This window comes from Choristoneura fumiferana, chromosome 22 (assembly GCF_025370935.1).
Source record: "Choristoneura fumiferana chromosome 22, NRCan_CFum_1, whole genome shotgun sequence".
Lineage (NCBI taxonomy): Eukaryota > Metazoa > Arthropoda > Insecta > Lepidoptera > Tortricidae > Choristoneura > Choristoneura fumiferana.
Genome location: NC_133493.1, coordinates 7,322,293 through 7,342,749, shown reverse-complemented (window position 1 = coordinate 7,342,749; position 20,457 = coordinate 7,322,293). Strand labels below are relative to the sequence as shown.

The 20,457-nt window shown below is 40.6% G+C and overlaps 2 protein-coding genes across 2 annotated transcripts in view; one reads left to right on the top strand and one right to left on the bottom strand.

Moving 5' to 3' along the window:
- Positions 1-3,259, top strand: part of LOC141440188 (exosome complex component RRP41-like) — a 3,395-nt gene extending 136 nt beyond the window's left edge. The window contains exons 2-4 of the mRNA XM_074104651.1: positions 2,149-2,353; positions 2,716-2,810; positions 2,889-3,259. Of these exons, the coding sequence (XP_073960752.1) occupies positions 2,149-2,353; positions 2,716-2,810; positions 2,889-2,954 (366 nt within the window). The 3' untranslated portion in view covers positions 2,955-3,259. The remainder of the gene's footprint in view (positions 1-2,148; positions 2,354-2,715; positions 2,811-2,888) is intronic.
- Positions 3,260-4,690: 1,431 nt separating this feature from the next.
- Positions 4,691-19,884, bottom strand: LOC141440505 (maternal protein exuperantia-like). Its single transcript, XM_074105030.1, has 10 exons — positions 19,707-19,884; positions 16,029-16,203; positions 13,723-13,875; positions 12,328-12,470; positions 10,770-10,975; positions 9,497-9,632; positions 9,029-9,177; positions 7,253-7,395; positions 6,379-6,478; positions 4,691-5,552 (listed from the first exon to the last, which is right to left on the bottom strand). The coding sequence occupies exons 2-10, from the start codon at positions 16,185-16,187 to the stop codon at positions 5,437-5,439; spliced, it is 1,305 nt and encodes a 434-aa protein (XP_073961131.1). The 5' UTR covers positions 16,188-16,203; positions 19,707-19,884; the 3' UTR covers positions 4,691-5,436.
- Between the last annotated feature and the right edge of the window lie 573 nt (positions 19,885-20,457).

Genomic DNA, 20,457 nt, shown 5'->3' with positions numbered 1-20,457 from the left:
TTTTAGCGGAGGGGAATGGCAGACTGTTAAGCATGCTAACATAAAAAGGATAAAGTGAAGAGGAGTATGAAATATATAATATTAAGCATGCTGCAGTTGCTACATTTAATGTTGTGGCACTGTATAAATTTTATCATATTTTTTAAAGAGGAGAATCTAGTATAGAAAGAAGTGTCAGAAAATTCATAGGGCGCGGAACATCCTTCGGCAAATGCATCATACAGGGAATAAGTATGTTTACCACAATTGAAAAAAATGTGATCCAGGGTACCCTCATCAAGACCGCATTCGCATAGAGAGTTATCCCGTACTCTAATTTTTGATAAAAACACCGGAGTGCAGACATGACCTAGACGGAGTCGACAGATAGTAGAAGTGACCCATTACTAGCAGAGCGGAGTGATAAAAACCAAGGTTTACGCGGAATTAATGGTTTGAATGTTCCCGTAGTGTCGGCCTTTCTGTGTCTGGAGAGGTTCCACATGTTCTGCCAGGAGACCTTAATCATTCGAGTGGACATCATTAGGTCCGATGGTAAGATAGTCTTATAATCCTGACAACCAATTGTGATGGCCTCTTTTGCCCACATGTCCGCTCTTTTCATTTCCCACTATGCCACAATGGCCCGGAATCCATACAAGAGTAACTTCTAGTCCTTTTTTTCACTCGGTTTAGACCTCTTTAATTTTCAAAATGATTGGGAGTTTAGTTTCATTTTAAAATGATTTCCTACTATTGCTTGAGACAGCTTTTAGCATCAGAAAAATTAAGATTTTAGGAACGCTGTGTGATTCCGAGAATTTAATAGCCTCCAATATTGCGATGGATTCCCCAGTGAAAACAGATGACTGGGCTGGGCCTTTTTGAGTCAAAGCAATTTGGTATTTGGGAATCCATACTGCTGAACCTACAAAGCCATTGGGATCTATTTTAGAGGCATCTGTGAAGATGTGTAGCCAATCCTGCCATTTTCCTATTTTTTTATTAAATATGTTGTTGGCCGCTGGGCTATCCTTGTCAATGCCAAAATCAAGGATAACTTTTGGAGAATATATCCACATACGTTTTATGAAACAAAACAAAACTACCCACAAAATATTAATAAATTTTTTAACCGTCCTTCAAAACTACCCTTGATTTTTATTTATTTACTGTCAAGGCATGTTTTATTAACTACCATTGCTGAATTAGATCCAAGCCGTAGCAAGGGAGATGAAACTAAATTTACCTGCTCATTAATAATAGACCCCATACTGTTGTATCTAATTATCTCCATGCATTCTAAAACATCGAGACGAAACCCCTTGCCACAATAATGTAACACTTCATACGAATCTGAGTCCGATAAAGAATGATTTAGTTCCAACAAATGTTTGGCAAAATTCGACTTATCAGGATGCTCATTCCTATATGCCGAAACATGCTCTTTAAACCTAGTATTAAAACTGCGACCTGTCTGACCAACATATACTTTACTGCAGTCATTACAAGTGAGCTTGTATACACCCGATCTAGTTCCTTTACACACACACACACACAGATGCCATAATACCAGCATCATCTAATGGTGTACGGTTGTGTCACTCTGAAGATGAGCTCTGGTTGAGTTCGAAACGCGTCAGTGTAGTGTGGTGGTGGTGATAGATGGGTTTGTGTGATTTGTGTGTGTTCTTACAGTGTGGAGGTGGAGGAACTGCATGAACACGCATATTTTGCATAAGCTTAGCTATCGTAAGGTCGCGGGTGAGCAAGGAAATTATTTTAGTTCAAGTAAAAGGGGTTGCATAATTTATTAGTGAACATTTCAGCTATCCGTCTTTTATGGCTATCAACATATAACCCTGTGACAGACAGACGGGCGGACAGCAAAGCAAGAGTAATAAACCTTTGGTGATCCAATAATCAATATTGAACTCTACATAACAAATCGTCCTTAGGGCCTTCGCTAACTAGCGCGGGCGCACAGCTTGGCTTGGCGCGGCGTGCCGTTTAAAGGGTTCAATATATAGAGCAGAGACCCACCCACGCAGTGCTGCTGTCTATTACATGACATCACAGAATAAGTAAATAAATATGACACGAAACAAGCACGCCGCGCCCGCACGTGTTAGCGGAGGCCCTTATATTGTATTAAACTTCGATTTGCAGGCGGACGGCGGAGCATTCTGCGCCAGCGTGAACGCGGCGTCACTAGCTCTGATCAACGCAGGCATCCCGACGCGCGGCGTGCTCGTGGCCAGCTCGGCCAGCATGGCGTGGCGCGGCGCGGAGCCGCAGCCGCTGGTGGACGTGGGCCACGTCGAGGAGGCCGCCGGCGGCGTCTGCCTCACCGTCGCCGCCATGCCCACTATTGGTGAGTGGCCTGGTACCTGTGCCTCACTAGCTGCTACTGCTTATCCCTAGAGCCTTATCGCACTGGTGATTTGTGGGCGAGTTTGAAAGTGGCGGACGCGCAGCGATTTTAACGCGCAACGACATCGCTGCGAGCGCAGTATAGAGCCAAAAACGACATATTGTACACTACACTCGTACAATAATAATAAGGCATTTTCGGCGCTATCTATACGCAGCACGCAGCTCACTCGCAGCGATACGTTGCGCGATAGCAGCAAAATCGTTATGCGCCAGTGTTATCTTACCACTATATGGATCAGCACATTACCCAGGTACTTCTGTTCTGGTAGCTTCCACGCTCACTGGTTGTTTTTGTTACAGGAAGCATAGCATTACTGGAGATGTCCCATAGACTGCACATGGACTACTTTGACCTAGTCTTTAGCAGAGCCATGCAAGGTTGTAAGGATATTCAGGTAAAATACTTTTATCTTTTTCCAGTTAGTTCTTAATTATTATTTTTTGAAATTTTTTAATTAATTTTTTTTTTCAAGGCTATATTAGACGCAGCAGTGAGGGAACATCTAGCAGAAGGGTGGACACAAAAACTGGACTCATAAAATATATTTTTCAAAAAACAACATTTTTTATTTATATAATTTAAGGGTTGTAATTAACGCAGCTTCTTAAACCTGTAATCTTTGGCTTCAAATTTAATTATTTGTCTTCTGAATTTATAAATCAGCGACAAATTTTAAGGGTATCGTCTTGGGTCGTCCCATTCGTTTTTTGTCAAGTTCTTAATTCGTCTCATTCTGCTTTCGTCATCCATTCTTCATTCGTCACTTTCGCTCTTACTCATTGTCGTCTTGGGTCATAGTTGTTGTTTGTCTTGTTCTTATTCAGGTTCATTCGATGTTCGTCTCTTCTTTTGACATGTTTGGTGTTAGTCTTTTTTTTTTTAGTCTCATTCGTTACTAGTCACATTTTTTTTCGACACGTAACGAACGTTGTCCCATTAGCAGTAAGTCACTTTAGTTTTTAGGTCCATTCATAATTCGTCTTGTTCGGTTTTCGTCTCAATTCCCGCTTTAGTTAGACAGACAGACACATATTACGGTCAAACTTATAACACCCCTCTTTTTGCAGGCGGACTTTGAGCCTGTCACAATAGTTCGAAAAATGCGGCGAACGCTTATGTCACTTTCATACATTTTGTCGATAAGTAACAAATTTCGACAACGGATATTGAAGCGTTTTGTCTAGAACCCCAGATCACTATTTACCTAGGAGCCGAATTTGCTCGTACAAAGGAGAGGAACCCCCTAAGTACTAAGTATAGTAGACAATTTTATACCTACTTCATAACTTTTGTAATTTATCTTTTCGTGATTTTCGTGATTCTAGTCGCCTGAAAGAAAATAAGTCAAATTGCGAATATCAAACGGGACAAATAGTGAATGTGTCCTATAAAGAATGATATCAATTTCTAAAGAGGACAAATAAGAAAAACACGAACTTAGAATAAGACCAAAGACGATAGGACGAATAACGAATGAGACTAAAAAAGAGATATACTAACACCGATCATGACCAAAAAATATGAAGACTAATAGCAGAATGGCCCGGAATAAGAAAAAGACAAACAACGAATATGACCAAAGACTACCACCGAAACTGACGAATGAAGAATGGATGACGAAATCAGAATGAGACGAATTAAGAACTTGACTAAAAACGAATGGGACGACCCAAGACAATACCATTTTAAGCGCCTAATAAATACTTTTCAAGCGACTAAACTTTACACGCTACGTTTTATTAAATCAGCATGACGATTATAATATAGCAACTAAATTTTTTAATTATGCCTAAAAATGTTATTATACTATCTGTTGCATCTAGAAAAAAAAATTAACAGACTAATTTAATATTGGCACCTCTATTTTTATACATTAGTATACGGACATTATGACTGAAGCAACCATAAATTAACATCAAATTTAATAATATTGACATCAAAAAATTATGTGGCAGGTCTAATTTATATAATGTCCACTATTTTATACGTTAGAATTTAAATAATTAGCGGCTAAGGGCCCGGCCAAATGTCCTCCCAACGCGTCACGGTTCTTGCGGCGCATTCTTCTTGGCAATGATGGTCATTCCGAAAGCGCTCGTGGTTAAATGACGTAAAAGTGCCCAATGCGGCCTATTTACTAAATAAATTATTTGAATTTGAATTCGAATCACATAAGCACGCAGCGCTGCTTTATCAGATTACATGAAACTGAGCCCTGCTGGCTAAGAATGGCAGCAGTGATGGATTTACGACTGGAACGAATAAAACGACAAGTTAGACTTACATATTTATTAGAGATCTGAACAAAATAAGAAATTAAATAATATGTACAGTCTATGTTAAAACTAACTAAATTAGAGGTAAGTTAATAGGTACACACTGCATTACGTAGCTTCACTGGATGGAAACCCAAACATATCCATAGTGAAACTTCTATTTATGGCAAACAAAATTTGAAACGCCGACCGCGGACCGTCGGGAGAGCGCCAATGCAATATTCAGCCTAAAAACTTACAATGCGTAGAAACAAAAAAAAACAATAAATAAAACTTTTTTTTAACTGGATGTAAAATCAGTCCATCCGTTCCTGTGATTGCACGAAATTCTATAAATAAGAAGTAACATTTGAATAAATAAAAGAGTACGACAAATTGTACTTCTTAATGCTCCTAGCCCCAATTAAACATATCGCTTCCTCAAAGCCCCCATAAAACTGTGATATTAAAATAGTATAATCCGCGCCAGAAGCGCCGCGCTGTCGTGTACACAAATATTTGTGGATATACAAAAAGTTATATCTTAATACACTGAGTTGCTAAGGCACTCATCTACACGTTATAACATCTATTTATAATATAAGAACTTCATGCGTGAAGGTCGAAACCAAAACTGTCGAACGGGAAACAAAAATAAAAAATATATTGTGTGAATTCGTTCACCGATGCATGCAAAATAAATTTCGTTCAATTCCAAGACTTAAACCTAAATGTATAATACGAATAAATGTTTTTGTCACATCCCTATGGCTCTGTTACGATACTAAACGATAGTAATGTGGTAGCAAAGCGCGCGGCGTTAGTTGGCCGCGACCGCTTCCGCCACCAGGGGCTTCTGACTGGAATCCCCACCGGCAGGTCTTGTGGAAAAAAAAATATGTTAAAATTTTTTAACAAAAGCTTTTTGCTGACTTTACTTTCTGTAAACTAAACTTGCGTTGTCATCCAACCTACATACGACTTATGCATGCCAAATTTCAAGTCAATCAAATCACTGGAGGTAGATTAAAATTAACTTGCAAAATTTGAGACAAATGAAAAACAACAACAAACAGGGCAGTCATTTCATTTAGCTTTTAACAGTTTTCCAGGCATACTGCGTATAGCGACCACATAAATGTACGCAAATATTCGATTCGACTATGCTACATTTATTATATGGTACATAATCAATTGGAGTCGTCAAAAATACTATTCGTCTTTAAATTAATCCCTCACACTATGATTCATTTTGCAATAGCGTAGCTAAATTAGCGGGGCCTGGAAAAAGGGTTAAAGTGCTTGTAAAAGACAAACATATCGAACACTACAACCACTTGATCTTTTTTTTTTTTTAAGTAGCCTGTATAGTGTCCCACTGCTGGGCAAAAGCCTCCCCTCTTGACCTCCACAACTCTCGTTCTGACGCAATGTCAGGCAATGTGATCTTTATACACCGGAATAATATTCGGAACATAACGCGCGCGACAGTCGCGGAAAAAATATTTTGAACATGCGGAAACCAGGTAGATATAAGATGTCTTGGCTCCGTAATATTAGGGAGTGGATGGATTAAGACCATTGAGTAACTGTCCAAGATTGGCACTTGATAAAAAAAAGGAACTTGGGAACTGACTGCCAACCTTCAGTAATGGAGTGGCACTGGAAGGAAGAGTATTAGATCGTTAGGTACGATGGATGACTAACCATTTGTCTTGTTGGGCGAGTTCTGCGGGGAACTGTTCTGGGACTCACTGGTGCTGCCCTCTGGCTCGCCCGCTTCGCCCGTCTCGCCTGTTGATGTTGCCTGCAATTCCAATAAAGTTTTGTTAAAAATATATTGGTACCTTATCTACATTATCCTTACCAATTTGTGTTGTGTTCAGTCAAAGAGAGTCAACTATTTTATTCCAGATTAATTTGAAAAACATCTTGAGGATCAAAGCCGGAATACCTCAAGATTTCTAGTCAACCACTGCATTGGATTGCAGGTGGTAGAACCTTGTGCAAGGTCTGCCCGGATTGCTACCACCATTTTGCTCGTAATCCTGCTTGCATTTGCACTGTTGTGTTTTGGCGTGGAGAGTAAGACAACCGTTGAAATTACTGGCACTTGAGGTATCCCATCTTAGGCCTCTAGGTTGGCAACGCATCAGCAATCCCCCTGGTGTTGCAGGTGTCTGTGGACGGTAGTGATCTCTTACCATCAGGAGACCCACTTGCTCGTTCGCCATCCAGTCGAATAAAAAAAAATTGGACTATTCGGTCGTCATATCATATATTTTCTGTGGAACTGTAATTTGTGAACTCCCGACGCAAAAAGAGGAGTGTTATAAGTATGCAAGTACCTTTATAACTAACATAATATGGATCTCATGGTCAGAAATAAACGGTTTTTTTTTATACTCTTAAGTTAAACGTCAATGCCTGTCGTCTGTCTGTGGCATCGTAGCTTTCAATCGTTTTTGAGACATTAAACTTTGAAATGACTGAGGTTTTCAACTTTTCAAAGTTAATAAGGTTAAGTTAGGTTATACCTATGTAATAAATTTAGGATTTTTATGTAAATATGTTGACATACCCTAATTCTGTTGCGAGGTGTGCGAGGTTTGGGTCCCTTGGGTTCCTTTGCAGGGTCGAAGTGGCAGTCGAAGATGTCGATGAGCTCCTTGATGTCCTCCTCCTTCGCTGACACCGAGAGTGCTGCCATTTGCTTCTCTAGACCTGAGAACAATATAGTACGTCTGGAACCGTCGGAATATTGTCCATATTGATATACAGGGTAACGCCGCGAAGCGTTTTCTACCACCGTATTATAAGTGCTATAATGAAAACTATAGTAATAAATATTACCTTGGTTCGCTACAGACAAATTTTTGGAAACGTTTAGGCTGTGTTTTCATCGGAGAATTGGTTCATTTACCTATCCTCGCACAGCACCGCTCTGGTGGAAACAGCTGAGCGGAGCGAGGCGAGGTAAATGAAGAGTTTCTATTTGTTGATGAAAAACATATTCCTCGCAACACAATCTTCGCACGTCTCGGACTGAAACGCAGCCTTACTCTGCGCGAAGAGACTTTCCATTCAATAAATAAAAATCTGATTTAGACATATTCATATTGTTCATACTCGTACATATTTCAAAAAGGCTTCCCCCCACTCTAATGGTATTGCCGCATATTGGCGTGACGCCGCAGTGTGTACAGAGCACGCAGTGGGGGCGTACCTTCCAGCTTGTGGTTGGTCCAGGCGTCCTGCAGCTGCGAGTAGAGCAGCCCGGCGTCGGCCAGCAGCCGCCGCAGCTGCGTGACGCGCTTCCCTCGGGGCGCGCGGCCGCAGTGTGTACAGAGCACGCAGTGGGGGCGTACCTTCCAGCTTGTGGTTGGTCCAGGCGTCCTGCAGCTGCGAGTAGAGCAGCCCGGCGTCGGCCAGCAGCCGCCGCAGCTGCGTGACGCGCTTCCCTCGGGGCGCGCGGCCGCAGTGTGTACAGAGCACGCAGTGGGGGCGTACCTTCCAGCTTGTGGTTGGTCCAGGCGTCCTGCAGCTGCGAGTAGAGCAGCCCGGCGTCGGCCAGCAGCCGCCGCAGCTGCGTGACGCGCTTCCCTCGGGGCGCGCGGCGCAGTGTGTACAGAGCACGCAGTGGGGCGTACCTTCCAGCTTGTGGTTGGTCCAGGCGTCCTGCAGCTGCGAGTAGAGCAGCCCGGCGTCGGCCAGCAGCCGCCGCAGCTGCGTGACGCGCTTCCCTCGGGCGCGCGCCGCAGTGTGTACAGAGCACGCAGTGGGGGCGTACCTTCCAGCTTGTGGTTGGTCCAGGTGTCCTGCAGCTGCGAGTAGAGCAGCCCGGCGTCGGCCAGCAGCCGCCGCAGCTGCGTGACGCGCTTCCCTCGGGGCGCGCGGCCGCAGTGTGTACAGAGCACGCAGTGGGGGCGTACCTTCCAGCTTGTGGTTGGTCCAGGCGTCCTGCAGCTGCGAGTAGAGCAGCCCGGCGTCGGCCAGCAGCCGCCGCAGCTGCGTGACGCGCTTCCCTCGGGGCGCGCGGCCGCAGTGTGTACAGAGCACGCAGTGGGGGCGTACCTTCCAGCTTGTGGTTGGTCCAGGCGTCCTGCAGCTGCGAGTAGAGCAGCCCGGCGTCGGCCAGCAGCCGCCGCAGCTGCGTGACGCGCTTCCCTCGGGGCGCGCGGCCGCAGTGTGTACAGAGCACGCAGTGGGGGCGTACCTTCCAGCTTGTGGTTGGTCCAGGCGTCCTGCAGCTGCGAGTAGAGCAGCCCGGCGTCGGCCAGCAGCCGCCGCAGCTGCGTGACGCGCTTCCTCGGGGCGCGCGGCCGCAGTGTGTACAGAGCACGCAGTGGGGGCGTACCTTCCAGCTTGTGGTTGGTCCAGGCGTCCTGCAGCTGCGAGTAGAGCAGCCCGGCGTCGGCCAGCAGCCGCCGCAGCTGCGTGACGCGCTTCCTCTCGGGCCGCGCCGACCGCAACAGCGGCGCGAACACTGGCCGGAACGTGTTCTGTCTGCGAACAATTACATTTAAGATTAATTTTCCGACTGTACTCCTATTGAAGGCTTTTGCTTCTGACCAGAAAGAGAGCGAGCTTCCAAACGGGCCGCTCAGTGCGGGGAGATTTGACGAGCATGCCAAAGGGTGCTCCAATTTAGGATCGACGCTAATAGACGCAGTTTACACGGATCGTGTGGACGGCTATGAACACGGACCCCGTGAGCTCATATGCGTGCATTGGGTCAATTCCAGGGTAGAAGCGCCTGGTGGCCTGGGGGGCTGGGGGCGCGCAGCCACTAAGTGCGGCCTTACGGTACAGACGGTATCGTTACCTCTCCAGCAGCTGCTTGAGGTTAGCGAGCGCGGCCAGCTCGGTGGCGACGGGTCGCGCCCAGGAGCGCGCAGTCTCGACCATGTCCTTAGAGGCCGCCGCGCCCTCGCCGCCCGCGCCCACCTCCTGCTGCTCACCTGCTCAAGTAATCATTATAATTTTAACAAATAAAAAAACTTTCAAGAAGTTTATCTTTAAATTGAATGCGAGATCATTTGAAAAGTTTATCTGTAACAAACAAAAAATATTTTTTCAAATGAGTTCAATGAAGTCTGAGTTCAGAGACAACAAAGACAAAAATACAATCTGATAGAGAGCATCCTCACTGTTTGAAGTTTGTTGAAAACGTCACTACTACGCTACTAAAATATCAAAGTGGTAAAGTCTTGTGCTTTTTGATTACCATAAACTGGGCAAGATTGTTATTTCTACATGCAATTTTGAAAATATTTACATTTAGCGCGTGAGTGAGAGTGCGCCGCCGGAAGCCGAGCGAGCAAGAAAGGGAGCAAGAGAGAAGCTCCACTCCTTAGTAGCCCCAAGGCCTCCAGAGCTCTAAATCCGGCCCTGTTACCAGCGTAGGCACTTACAGCCTTATTCATAAAAAATCCTTAATTGAGGTTTGATCGGTCTGTTACTTAGCAGACTGATTAAGCTTGTTAGACGGTTGTCAAGAAGTATGATTCATAAACGCTTGCCAGCAGTCTGCTAGTTGTTTAGACGCGTTATGTTGGCCATCTTGACAAATCAAAGACAAAAAATGGCCTCATCGATAATTAAAAAAAAAATTGTGACAGCAAATTAGCAGGAAAAAAAAGAAAAAGCGAGATGTTTGTTTTCCCGCCATTTCCGATCCGCATGTTTATGTTGTACCTAAGTGCAAAGTGCAAAATTTAATTTTTTTCCATATTTATTGTTAGTAAAGTAGCAGTAATAAATACCTAATTAAAAGGATTTTTAAATACAAATTCCTGAAAATAAATTTTCCTGGTTTTTTTTTAATCTTTGCGTAACCCTCCCTTCACTAAAAATATTTTCGGTATGGTTTTTTGCTCTTGTCAAAGTCAGCTGTTCAAACTTGTGGCGGCTATTTTGTGACTTAGCAGGGAGATAAAGGAGGGTCTACGGTCCTCTAACTTTAGCCGAGCCTTGATCGACTGATTAGCGCTAACAGACGTTTATGAATCATGTTTTTTAGCATCGGGCCTTCAAGGAGCCTTCAAGGAGGCTAACTTTTTATGAATAAGGCTCTTAGACTCTCCGTTAGGACTCACCCTGTGCCAAGTGTTCGACGATCCTGTAGGCGGCAGCGGCGCGATCCAGGGCGCTATCAACCGCCAAAGAGTCCGCGTCCAGCAGGACCCGCGCCAGCACGCGCAGCGACACAGACTTCACCGTGGCCTTGCACTTGTCAGCGGCGAGCGCGTAGCTGTCCGCGAAGCCAGCCACTATCGACTTGAACCGGTCGAGGAGCTTGTATCTAAGGAGATGGTGGTATTGATTCAGTTTAGTTCGCTGTTTCTAACGTAGCACAATCATTGCTAGCAAGGGAGATGCGTTTTGGTGATTTAAACTGCATTTCAAACTCAAACTCACAACATTTATTGACATAAAAAAACACACTACATCACAACAAAAACACGTAAAAACATAAGAGAAAAATTAGAGACGTAGCGCTGTAGTGTGATGCCGAAAGGACTCACCACCACCACGGTGGTGGTAGATTTATTGACATTCATAAGTGCTTGCATTCATAAGCCTAATTTTATAATTATATTAATATTTCGACTTAGAAACGTGTGAGAATGCGTTGTGAGCTACGAATAAATAATAAGTGGGGAAGCGTAACTCGAGAACAAATTAAACAGAATAAGTGGTCATACTTTAATCCAAAACGACTTACGATTCAAATACAAAACATTTTCGAGCTTGCAAATAGACGTGCCAGAAACAAAGCAGGGATTGGTTGGCGCGCTTGATGCAATGTCAGATGCACGACAAATGATGCGTTTTTAAGCCCCGCCTACTAGGACACGCAAGGCCATTTTTCTAATGCAGTTATAATTCCTGACTTATTATTTACTAGCATTCGCCCGCGGCTTCACTCGCGTGGAATTCGGTTATCGCCTTTGGCATTTTCCGGGATAAAAAGTAAAGTAGCATATGTCACTCTCTGGTCCATAAACCATCTCTATGCCAAAAAAATCACGTCGATCCGTCGCTCCGCTTCGACGTGAAGTGAAGACGGACAAACATACAAACACACACACTTTTGCGTTTATAATATTAGTATGGAATCATAGGTTGTAAGGAATGCGTTTGTCATGAACCAATAGATACGCTTCATTTCCCTGTCCTTACTTAGCGCAGCGAGGATAGGTTAATGAAACGTTTCTGATTTGTTCATGACAAACAGTCCTCGCCGCGCAACCTCGCACATCTTTGGTGAAAAAGTAGTCTTACTCTCACTGCCGTCGCACTTCCCTTACAGCCAAGAAGTATTATTTAATAATGTGTTAGATTTTACAACATTATTGAGAAATAAGATAAAAATCTGTCCGGTTGTGATTGTGTTCACTAATCTAACGCACAGAATCAATCCGAATCCCTGGGTAACCATCTATTAGAAATGGAACAAGATTCTCGCGTCTTTGTTAGGTTGGTAGTGTCATCTTTAACTAGAGTCTTGAGATTCAAGCTCTATTTTTTTTTAAACATACCAGCAATTGACCTATCTCACGATGGTAAGTGCAGATGAGGCCGGAGATGTTGCAGTCACTGGTTCAGTAACAATCTATTAATTCTGTATTGTAGTTATTTTTATGCAGTTACCTGGTGAGAGCCTCGAGCAGCATAGTGGGGCTGAGGCGGCGCGGCTCGTGGTAGACAAGGATGACGCTACCGTCGCCCTTCTCTTTCTCCAGCCAGTCCAGGAAGTCCGTCAGCGCTGATATCTCCGACTTCGTTTTCAATATCTGATGAAGAATAGATATTATACAAACATTTTTAGATGGGCTTTATTATAAAACTAGCCGTTACCCGCGACTGCAGTAGAATTTAGATACGGAATTTCATCTAAATCGGTTCAGCGGTTTCGACGTGATGAACTAACAAAGAAACAGACTTACAAACTTTCGTATTTATAATATTAGTGGGATGAATAGGAGATTCTTTCCACAGGGGCAAAGCCGCAGGCGTAAGGTAGGGTGGTAAATTAACTTTTAAGGGCCTCCGCTAACTCGCGCGGGTGCACGCCTCGGCTTAGGCTCGGCTCACACAGCGCCGCGCCAAGACAAGCCGTGGACCCGAGGGCGTGATGAGTTAGCGGAAGCCCTAAGGCCGAAATTGGACGCAGTGACATTTTCTTTGTTAATTGCATGTGCTGGCAGGTAACTACAATGCGTCGGGCGTCTCAGCCATCCAAGGAACAAAACAGCTCGTCGTTCTGCTGCCTGCTTGCGTAAAGTCCTCGGCCTAAAGACTTTCGAACTAACATTTTGTCTATTTTATTTTAACGTAAAGCACCACTGCTCATACTATATCACGGGGCGACCAGCATGTAAGATAAACGTGACGCACAGGCACTTCAAAGAGTATACGCTGCGTCAGCGTATTTTAAGACGAAATACGGGTGGCCGCAATCTCGAATCTAACGAGCTATTCCGTATGTATTTCCCTATTTACTGTCTCAATAATTAATTACATTAGAAAATTTTTGCACGATTTTGTTAAATCTACTTGTACCATGCAGCCATGCTCCTAGTATTTTTTTCTTACTTTTATTGTGATATAAAATTAAACAGAACCATAGAAAGGAAAAAGAATATTCTAATGAATTATTCAGGAAGGAAACAGGAATATGCGTACATGGATTATCAGCAGTAATCAGCAATTTATTTGCTGAAACATGCATGATAAACATATCAATTAAAACCATGTAACATGTAATATTCCTTATTTACTCAGAAATAATGCTATTTCAATGCTCCTGAACTGAATACTTTAGATACTAAGATACTAATTTATTAAATATTCTGGGCGCTATCTTCTTTGACAGAAACACAGTTGGCCCAAAACGGATTTTCGCATGCTGGCTGACGCGAACTTTTCAACTAATTATACTTAGGTACATTTCCCGTATGCATGCATCACATTTTTTCTTCTTAATTCCCTAATTTTTGTTACCGATGAAAACGTGCGTTACGGCGGGGGCGTAACGGTACGTACCTTGTGAGTATTGGTGTCCTTGAGCATGCGGTACCGTCCGACGGTGACGACGCGCACGTTGTGTCGGCGGCGCGCGCCGGGGTTCAGGTCACCGTACGGCATGATGTACTGCGAGTACGACTGCTGCGGCGTGTACGCGGCTATCTGACAGATCTGCGACAAAAACATACGTGTTACCAAGCCAACCATTTACGAGCACTCGCATAGAACCCTTTGGAATTGGGTCAGTGCAAGTGGCGTCGTCGTTCTACTGCTAAAAAAAACGAAGTATAGCACTGCCATGGGGTAGCTACCAGCCGCTGCCTACCCTCACTGCACGTCATTATAATAATAATAATAATCATAATCATTTATTGTCATGTGTATATATATTATATAATCATAATAATATTCATTTATTTCAAGTAACACATGACCTAATGACGATGTCATAATCTGGTAGAGTACTGATTCCAAAGCTGGGGGTAACGAATAAGATGTTATCAGATATATGTATAGCAAACTTTCTAAAATATACATTTTCTCTTAACGCCAATAGCGGCGTTGGGCGTTCGCAACCTTTGATGCAGCATCATAAGAGCATCTTGCCTACTATTTTTTTAATTTTTTTATGTCCATCAAACAGTACTTAAATAGTATGAAGGTAGAAATAAATGGTGAATGTGATTGTTAGATAATATAGTCACGGGTTCTAAGATTACACACAGACAACACACAAATATCACGCCTGTTGTATTCCCAAATGGGGTAGGCAGAGCACACGAAACATTACCGCTTCGGAGCCACTTTTAGGTTTTAAGTTTGGCAAAAACGGTACAGTACCCTAACCTATATATTGCGTTCTAAGATTAATTCTAAGGTAATTATCATTTGTCATAAACTGCGACTAAGTACTTTATTACTTAGCGCCATTAACTTACTATAAAATCTTGGTATAAATTAAATATTAAGTTATTCCTTATCATGTTGTTTAGACATTAATGTTTAGACGACAACAAACATTTCCGAGGTTTTCTTATCAACTAATTGTTTCAAAATATGTTACACCGGGCAACAACCATTGTTTGCACTCTGGATAGAAGCATATAATAATTGATTACTTATGCTTCCAATCAGTCAGTAACCTTATCAAAAACATTTCTTATCTTAAGACTTATTTGAATCACCAAAATTTATTGCCTTAAGCTTTATGAATTGAAGTATTAAAAAACTCAAGATTCTAAGGACTACTCAAAGTCAAAATATCTTTAATCAATTTAGGCTAAAACAAGCACTTATGAATGTCAAAAAAAAATCTACCACCGGTTCGGAAAAACCTCTGTTGAGAAGACTCCGGCAAGAAACTCAATGAGGTATATTTTTTTTAAACAGATTTACAATATTATTAAATGATATTCAGAAGATTTATCCCCTATTTCACCACATTCTGTAGTTTCATTGCCTTTGTGTATACCTACTGTGTAATCGCCAACATAACACAGTCTGAAAGAGTCATGTCTACAATACAAAGTAAGACTTATAACAAGTTTGTCAAAAATATATACATATTTTTCATCATTAATATTCTATCAAGCTTAATGATTCTAAAATAACTCTTGATAATAAAATTTCGATTACTTTGACCTGATTAATTATTGATTTATGATTGCTAATACAATTAACTAATAAAATCGTTTAAAATCATGGCCCAATTGCATAATAAAGTACAAGCTAATAGTATTAGTGAATTTCAATACAAAATCGCTAATAATATTAGCTTGTACTTTGTTATGCAATCGGGCCCATATTGATATAAAATTTAATATCTTATGTATGTGCATACATTTTTATAATTTAGAAGTAGATGCCTATTGCTTACCTTGGAAAATCTACCTATTATACCTGTTTTTTCTTTACTAACTACTTACTATGTGTTGATGTTCACCAAAGAGTTATTGTATTGTATTGTAGAATTGTAGATCTTTAAAGACTTGCCTAGTGCTGTAGTGCTCATCTTTATTATGTGATGAGACTGCAACTGGACAGTGGGAACTGATGTCAGTTTTTTTATCAGTTTTATCACTCAGTTTTTTTATGTAAAATCAGACCAATATATTTTTTTATATAAAAAGATATCCTACGTCACCCGGAGCATAATAACGAATCGATTGACACCTTATTAAAATCGAATGGTAGTGGTAGTCTAGATAAATACAAGGTTTCAGAGCGCCGTCTCTGTTCAAAGTATAACTTGTATAACCGCGCGGTTAGCTGCAAAGTGCATACGTAGCCATTATGGTGTGTTGGTATACGAGTGGGTTACACACCTCGTCGATGAGCCGCCGGCCAGTGGTATCCATGTCCCAGCCGACGAGCGAGTACTTGCCGGGCGGCAGGCCCGCGGGGCGCTCCGCCAGCGCGGGCGGCAGCTCCACCGGCGCCTCGGGCTCCGCGCCGTTCACCTTCACTTCTGACACCATTGCCATTAACACTGCTTTAAGACTGCGGACAATTAAAATAAAATATCTAATAAATATCATATGGGAATTAATACTAATTGACCTAGTCCCTAAGTAAGCAAAGGTAAGCTTGTACTATGGGTACAGACAACGGATAAACGTATTTATATAGATAAATATATACTTAAATACATATTTAACATCCAAGGCTCAAGAACAAACATTTATATTGTTTACACAAATATCTGGCCAGACCAGAGAACCCAGGACCTCAAGCTTTGTAGTCAAGTTCGTTAACTACTAGACTAGGCTATCCAGTTGTCTAACTCGTTGTTTTAAACTTGCGCGATTTTCACTTTAACCAAGTTTCTTCAAGTTTTTTCAATTTAATTATTAAATAAAAGTTAATGGTTGACTGCTATTTTGTTCTCTGTACTTGCATTGTTATTCAAACTACAGTTTTAAATTGATACCATAAACACATTTCAGTCATATTCTAGCAGCAAATAGTTTGACTATTTTCATATTCTATTTATAAAATTTCGTAAAATAACTACCTAATTAAGTTGAAGGGTAGTTATTAACTCTACATATTATAAATATTATAATACCACATCCATCAGTGTGTCAAGTCTACATGAAGCACACAGAGTAGTGCGGAAAAACAACAAGCTACTGGCAGAACAATTGACTTGCCCAGGAATCCCCTCACTAGTTGTGTTTAGTTATTTATCTTATCATTTGTGTTACATGCATTTGGAGCCACCACTGAACTTTACAATTACTAATTTGAAATTAGCAGTGATTTTACTCTTATTTCACCTCATTTCTGTATACCCCCTTCTATATTCATAATGGCTCTGCTACACATGCTCAGTAACAGCACAAAGGCATGCTAATTTGGAGCTAACAAGCCAAATCCTATACTGGATGATGTGGACCCAGCATATATAGGCAATGCAAAGAATTCTCTTGTGTTTTTAAATCATTATTTGTACCATGTCCGTCCTCATGGTCAAAATAAAGAGGCAACAGACAAAAAAACACCATAAAACTAGATGTATGTCCTTATATTTACTGATACAAATAAATCCAACATGGTTTTATAATTTCTGTTAACTTGGGAACTTACAAGAAGAAGTTGATTTGTCAAAGACATTAGTGGCATCTATTACTATTTAAAAGATAATTTACTATGCACAGTAAAACAGTGTTATCATTCTTTTTCTTAATTTGATATTTTTTTAAATTCTGAAAGGAAATTGTTTTTAATCCACACATATTTAGCAAAAGATGCAAAATAAGTTGATTAGATTAATATAAAAAAAACATGCATGTTCTGGTGTTTTTAATCATAAATCAGTCATTTCATAGTATGAGGCTTTGTACATAGGTGAGAAATACCATAATCAACACATTCTATACATCTTGGTCCACAGGGTAGACACATTGTAAACGCAATAAGGAAAACAGCAGGCCAAAGGTTTGTAGGTAGTCAGAGAACTGTTATCAAGCTTCCGGAAGGGTTAGTGGATATAAAACTGACTCCTCTTTCAGAGCAGTTTGCTTATTCAAAACTACATGCTGTTAGCATTCATTATTTTTTATTGGAAAAACAAAAATCAGATAATGGGCTACAGGAAAACAATGACTCCATATAATTATATACCTAATACCTACTATTTACATGCAAATGGGGCATGGATTAAAAAGGAATAAACAAAAATACCTAGCTTGAGGATATACAGCTTTACATTTTATCAATATGCTGAGGCAATAATGTGTCGCTAAAAATCGTATTTCTAGCCTTCTTAGCCCTACAACTCATCTCATACTATTATCAGGGCCGGATTTAGAGGCCTTGGAGCAACAAAGGAGTGGAGTCCAAATAAAATGTGAGCCATTTGTGATTTTGATATTTTACTGATTGCCTGATTATAGTTAACAAATATAGATGAATAGTGGTTTACTAGTGTTTACTCGTCAGAATAAAAAAAAACTGAATAAATTCGCCCCCGGGCCTCTCTAAAAGTTTGAAACTTCCAGCCAAGTGCTCAAAGCCAAAGTATGATCGTTATTAAAAAAAAAAAAAATCTAAATGTTAAAAAAAACTTAAAGACTTGACCACATTCAAAAACAGTTTCGGCCACCACAAATAAATAAGTTACCTAAAGAGATGGCCACATTCATCAAACACTTCTAAATTCACTGCACCATTGAACAGGTCCATATCACTCAAATACCTCTCACAGTTATCCTAAGTCAATACACACCACCAAAAAGTGTACTAAGTCCTCAAAATTTTTAAGAACAGTAATATACAGTTTAATATAATAATACTTTAGTATTTAACGATTCGTAATGTATAGTCAGCCACAAAAGCAGCAGATCACAACACATTTGTCAATATTGTGCAGCAGTTTACAGCTGTAAAATGACAAAGTACAAAAGTGCAGTTATTTTAGATGCTCACCCTACAACAATAATGCACAACCTGATTTTTTGCCATAAAGGCATAAATTATAATGTCTCCATTATTGCCATTCATTTCAGGTTGACAATTACAGGTCATACATTAACTGCACCTATATTTTTAATGTTCCAGCATAGGTTTAAATAGGTATGCACTTGGCAGGTACATGTGCACCAACCAACAAGATACCTACATAAAAATATATTTAAAAAATTACAATTATATCTTATCAGCATGGTTGATAACAAGATAACTGAAAGAATAAATAAAAATAATATTGGTCAAAAAAATAAATAAATGGTTACACAAGTAAATTTTTACACCTACCCTCAAGGCTGCTTTTCAATACTCAGATAAAAATGTATTTGAATAGAATAGAATATAATTATTTTATTTGCTAGAATACTTATAAAAATAGTACAGGGTGTTAAGGTACAGCACTTGAAGTCCTTGTTCTCACAAGAAAAGTAATGTTTGTACAGCTGCGAGGTTACCCAATTTGTTTGATAACCATAATTTATTTGTGTGTAAATAAACTTGAATTGTTGAACTTGTATAGGACTCAAATAGTCACAAACCACCATGGTATGTCACTATTTTAACGCCATACAAATGCATCTTTAAGTGGGCAGGCTAATGAGGTCATAACAGCTACATGATAAGGTTATATTGTTTAACAGTATCTACAAAAGAAAACCAGACGAAATCACGCACAGCGACAAATGTTCGGAACCTAGCATAGAATGAGGTGGAAATCAAGAGCTCAAGTCCAAGCAATCAGTCAAAACTAACGCAACAGTGGTATATCGTACTGCGGCAAATGCAAAAAAAAACCGGCAGCTAAAAATCGATCATGAAAAACAAATGCAGCTTCAAAAGCTGAAACTCCAGTACGATCTGCCGCTGGTAGAAAATGATTTAGAGAACATATTCCCAATAAGTTTTTATAGCTGGATAAATAGCAGTCCCGACAGTCGGGATTATGAAAAAAATAAAAAATAGGACACGTGGCGGTTTTTCTTCGGAGACATTTGCCCCACCCCAGTGTCAAAATAATTAATGATTATACTCACAGCTGGAATCTACTGCTGTTGTTCTAGTTGTTTATAAACAGTCTTCAGTGAACGAAGGTTGCCGTGGTTCTGGAAATGTTGTAAAGTAAATTACTTGAGTAGAAAATATCACAAAATCTCGGCACGTGTGCGGCAAACCGCAATAGCAAACGAGCGAGAGAACGATAGACCGAATGGAATAAATAACAGAAGCTTAGTCGCGTTCACGTTCGAATTATTTCATTCCTTCCGAAAAAGCAGATAATAAATTAATAAAGCATACCTAATCATTTCTGCTAATAATATAATTACTGTAATTTACTACTGTAATTTGTAGCTTGCCTGGAATACAATTTATACGTGGTACACAGTGTTGAAATGAGTATTTGTTTTTTATTTAGCAAGGCTCTCCCATTGGATTTTTCCTTGATTTTTCCTGAGGATATTGCACAGAACAGACGTGACGGCAAAAAAAGCAAAACAAAAATTTATTCTTTTTTCGAAAACAGCAAGTCAAAAAGTACTTTCATGTGAAGAAGAGTTTATAACATTTTAATGACCCTTCATCGCAGAGTTATTTTGAACGCAGCAATTCTTACGTCATAATTCAAGCTGTCAACACCTATCGTTCTGAAACCAGTATCGAAACATGTTTTTAAATAGTACTGTTTCGTACTTTCTAATAATTATACTTTAAAATTTATTTTTTTTAAGTAAAAACATAAAAAATAATAATTTTTAACAATCGGAGTTTAAACCGCAACTAAGCAAT